The sequence below is a fragment of the Cystoisospora suis genome (assembly GCF_002600585.1).
Source record: "Cystoisospora suis strain Wien I chromosome Unknown contig_1874, whole genome shotgun sequence".
In the NCBI taxonomy this organism is placed as follows: Eukaryota; Apicomplexa; class Conoidasida; order Eucoccidiorida; family Sarcocystidae; genus Cystoisospora; species Cystoisospora suis.
This window is the reverse complement of record NW_027154674.1, coordinates 1,427-5,867: the sequence shown is the minus strand read 5'-3', so window position 1 is coordinate 5,867 and position 4,441 is coordinate 1,427. Positions and strand designations below refer to the sequence as shown.

The window sequence follows — 4,441 nt, the reverse complement described above, 5'->3', positions numbered from 1 at the left end:
CCGGGACATTTGTGCTGGTGGGTACCGGGACATTTGTGCTGGTGGTGTACCGGGACATTTGTATCAACTGACTTCACGGGCCGAGCCCGAGGGTATGCTGCACCGGGCGAAAGTGCCGCTGGCACATGTATTTGCTATGGCAGGTAGTGAGAGACTTGATGTAACAATGACGTCAGCGCTCGTGCAGCGGGAGGGCGGGCACCTTCGTCTTTTCGTGCCTCTCGGAGGTGTTTGTTTGAATCTGGCAACTTGACAGATTTAGGTGTTATTTCCCGGTAAAACTTGGAAACTTGAGCATATATACAAACAAAGCCATCTCCGGTCGACATTTCTCCAACTTGCAAAGGGTCATAGCATGTTTCTCTGGAGGAATTGGAGAGATGCGGGCATCGCCCCGTCCCGTTGTATAGTGAGGTCTGCGCGCACCCACGTGAATGATGATAACGTTACAACGAGAGTGGCTAGTTTGGTCGCGGAGAAAAGCCAGACTGACTTGGGCTTTTTTGTCGAGCAATAGAACAAACCTGATTCTGGTTCTCTGCCAACAGCCTTCAGAACATGTCCCCTCATCCTACTTGTCCGGACCCCTACTCCACTTTCGAAGAACTTTATAAGACAGGCGGAGCCCATGTATCCGCGGGTGGCGTAGTACGTGTCTCGCTAACTACACAAAGAGTGTTCATTAGTGACACCGCCGTTATAACGCCCTAGATTCCAAACTCAGATTTTCTTTTCGAGTGACCCAGTAGGGCGGAGCGGGAAAGATACTAATTGTATAAGCAGGCAACATGACTCCGAGTGCCCCTGCCTCCACCTTTCTCTGTGCGCGTGTACTTGCGCACGAAGACAAAAGCCGTGATAGGTACGCAGCACAGGATAGAAAATCTGGGGTGCCCCCAGATGACGCTGTATGGCTGTTTGTGGCATACCGTTGCAGTCAAGGAAGAGGCGCAGAGACGATGCTGTAGGTTTCTTTGTGACACTCCGCGGCAGGCAACGAAGACACGTCTGGAGAACACAGAAACACGGAGTGGTACCGATCTAGTCTCTCGTGTTGTCAGATCCACGCGAAGCTGGGCGTTTATTATCGGCAATGTCGCCAGCGGAAGACAGTGTTATTAAGATTAGCAGAGAAGACCGAAGGCGAATGTGTGAGTGCTCCTTCTGTGAGAAGAGTGGATGGTTCCTGATGAATCTGGAAGATCGACTGGAGTGCCGGTGTGCGGTGATTTCGTGATTTACTCGCGGCGAGCCCATCCACCGTCCGCGGTGCGTATCCGCTGTTGTGGGGTCGCAGTTGTCCGGGGAACCATATGTGCTGGCGTGTAGACAAACTGATCTTTCAAGATGGCGGTGGAGCTGTCACCTCGCGCGCCGAGTACCGAACTGCTGATGGCACTCCGTTTACCGAGCCGTACTAGCTCCCGAAGTCCGATTGCTCTCAAAAATTTCGAGACACTGCGAGACGGTTTGGAGACGGAAAACCGTGTTCCACTTTCTCGATGTGGTTCTTCCCGTCAGGCTGCTGCCGCTCTGCCCCTGCAGTGGCGGCTAAACAGACTACACCGTCCTTCGTGCGCTTGTGGTCGTGCGGCCGTGGGCGCGCCTCGTCTCTGGCCGAGCAGTGATCATTTGCTCCTTCAAAGTGACAACACTTCTCTCCAGTGTCTCCGCACAACAGTTCTGGTAGTGCCGGGTGGGAAGCCCGACACCTCTGATTGCTGAACCTTGAGCCTGATGATATCCAAGGCGACAACAGCAGGGCCTCTGACTCTCGGTCGGCTGCGGCGACCTGACTGAAGGCATCATTCTATTCCACCTCCGGCCTGACGCCGGCAAGCAGCACTGAGGGTCCGCTCCTCGAGCGACGAGACACAAAACTGTTGCGGATTCTGAGCCACGCTCCACACCGTGTGCCGGACGCGCCCAGACCGCCCGCGGCGAAATCTAAGGCAGTGCTGGACTGTCGAGCGCACATATACGCCCAAAAGGAACGAGGTCTGCTCTACAGATTACTGAAGAGGTGGTTCGGACCAGTTGGGCAGGGGTGTTTGCAGATGGCGTCGGCCTTGTGCAACACAAGTGCGCCCGCGAAAATGGCGAACTCAAGGCCCCAGGGTTCCTCCAGGAGACTCGGAAGGCCGTTGACCGCGTCGGCAACGGACGAACGAAACAGAATGACGACCACAATAGCTCAGGAACAGTTTCACGGGAACTGCTAGTTTGTCCAAGGCGTAAACCACGTGCGTCCAAGCGGTCAGTTTGTCCGACAAGACTGCTTCAGCGTTGCGTAGAAGGTATCAGCCGTCGAGTTGCTCTCCTCTCCTGTTCAGGGAATTCCCCTTACAGCAGAAAAAGTGCACCTTTGGGGTGTAGTGCCTGAACGGGTTAGGTCTCCACGCGCGGGCGTTGGGAATCCGTACTAAGTTCACTGGATACTGAGTCTTATTGCCAGCAACTCACGGGGTGTCCCAAGTAAAACATTCTTCGTGTGTCCAGTTTCACCACTCACCTACAAAGTAACGGGGTAGGCGTGAGCTTTGCCACGCCCAACACGATCGGCAACAACAGCGATCCACTGGTAGGCCCTAGCTGCTGCAAAGAGAGCACTTAATGCTCACTTGTATCATTGACCACGAGTGCTGGGAGTGACGGGGGTCGCGCATGAATATTATTCTGTCTCTTCACGATAAGAAGAAAGAAAGACAGATAGATAGATGGTGTTTCTAACTCTCCGCAAGCGCAGCAGCACCAGCATTCCACAAAACGGTTCGCGACGCCTTCTCTTTGCCGCCTCCCCAGGGCTGCGGCCGCACGACGCTGAGGCAATCCTTCCGCTACCGCGGAGCTCTTCACAGTCCGCTGGGCTACCCGGTTAATTGTTCAGCCTCTCGTGCCAAGCACCGGCACAACATTCGCCCCTTGTCGAGTAAGCGTGGTCGCCACGCTCTGGCCCATGCGCTCCTGCTCTGCTCTTGGTGGCCCATGCGCTCCTGCTCTTGGTGCCGCGCTTACGCGGCCCGCGCTCGCCGAGAGGCAACGAGGCGCAGTCGATACTCAGAGCCACCGGGGGCGTATCCTACCCCAAGTTCCCTTGCAGTCCGCATAGTCCCCCTGTCCGCATCCTCCTTTCGGCATGTGTTTCCCTCTGTTCTTCCAGCATCCCCGAACCGTAAGCGCGGCAGTGAAGGCTCCGCTGGCGCATCATCAGGGAGGTCCAACAACCTGAGCGGAGTCCGGGTGATCTGACCCTCTTCATGGGTGACGACATCCCGTACCTTGTATGTGGTTCCATTTGGGGAACGTTCAGCAACAATTCAAGGAGCCGCATACTTTTTGGAGTGAAGTTCGCTGGCTGATTTGCTTTCTCTGGAGAGAGCTTGATAGCGACAACGAAACCCACGGGAACCTGGGACCTATTCTTATAGCTCTTTTCTCCTCGCGTGTTCCCTCATCTGCGCTTCATGCGTGGCAACACGAGCGCGCCACAAACGATGCAGCCACAACTTGGACGTCGCATGCAGGCGGGGCTCGTCCCCATGAGGTTGTACTGGTAAGACAACTTCCCATCCCTGAGTCAGAAAGGACGGCTAACACCGGCGAAAGTCCGGTGGCCGTATGCGCTGCTGATTATGAGCTAGCGCGACAGCTGACAAATAGAGGTCCCGGCCGCGGCCCTCCTCGTTCACAACAGCAGCGAGAGACTTCGTCAGCGTCCTCATAAACCGGTCCACAACAGAATTCCCCTTGGGATGATAAGAGGTGCTGTATATCTTCTTCACTCCAACTCTGACACAGATGTCTTCCAGTACTGAGGCGACAAACTGCAGACCAGTATCAGGCAGAAGCACAGCTGGCACCCCATGTTATGGCACCCATCTATCACGCAGGCAGCCAACCACACCTCCCACTTAAGCTTTGCTCAAGGCTGCCAAATCAGCCCAACTCGTAAAGTGGTCAGTAAGAACGGGAATAGTGTCGCACCTGTCGCTGTTTTGGTAGCGGTCCGAAAAGATTCACGGCAACTTTTTCTCTCGGCCGTCCTTCGGGAAGGGACCCCATCGGGAGTACTCTGGGCCCGTCCGTCACTTGCTGCCAACACTGCAAACAAGTCTTCATGACTCTGCGTGCATCAACCGCCCTGGACCCGCAGATATACCCTTCCCTCAACTTCGCGAGTGTCTTCTTTTTCCCAAAGTAAACGGAGAACTTCCCAGCGCGCAGTCTTTGGACCAACGGCACTTTCAAGTGCACTGGTACGTAGATTTTGTCGGACGCCTCCTCTCCCTGCTTGCAAAGACACAGCACCCCCTCTCTGAGAACGGGTGACAGTCCCGCGGCCTTGACCCAGTGTGGCAGCTCTGCCCTTCCCCTCGTACTTTGAATTTACTCTGTTTCTCCTTTATTATTGTGATTTTCCATTTTGTTCCCCTAGGATTTG

The 4,441-nt window shown here is 55.0% G+C and overlaps 1 protein-coding gene across 1 annotated transcript; it reads right to left on the bottom strand.

Annotated features, from left to right (window-relative positions):
* Positions 1-2,440: 2,440 nt before the first annotated feature.
* CSUI_004125 (uncharacterized protein) lies at positions 2,441-4,430 on the bottom strand. Its single transcript, XM_068064320.1, has one exon. The coding sequence runs from the start codon at positions 3,329-3,331 to the stop codon at positions 3,080-3,082; it is 252 nt and encodes an 83-aa protein (XP_067923703.1). The 5' UTR covers positions 3,332-4,430; the 3' UTR covers positions 2,441-3,079.
* Between the last annotated feature and the right edge of the window lie 11 nt (positions 4,431-4,441).

What these genes read in the sequence shown, in the direction of transcription:
- CSUI_004125 (XM_068064320.1), bottom strand. Translation starts at nt 3,331, where the DNA reads ATGCGGCTCCTTGAATTGTTGCTGAACGTTCCCCAAATGGAACCACAT.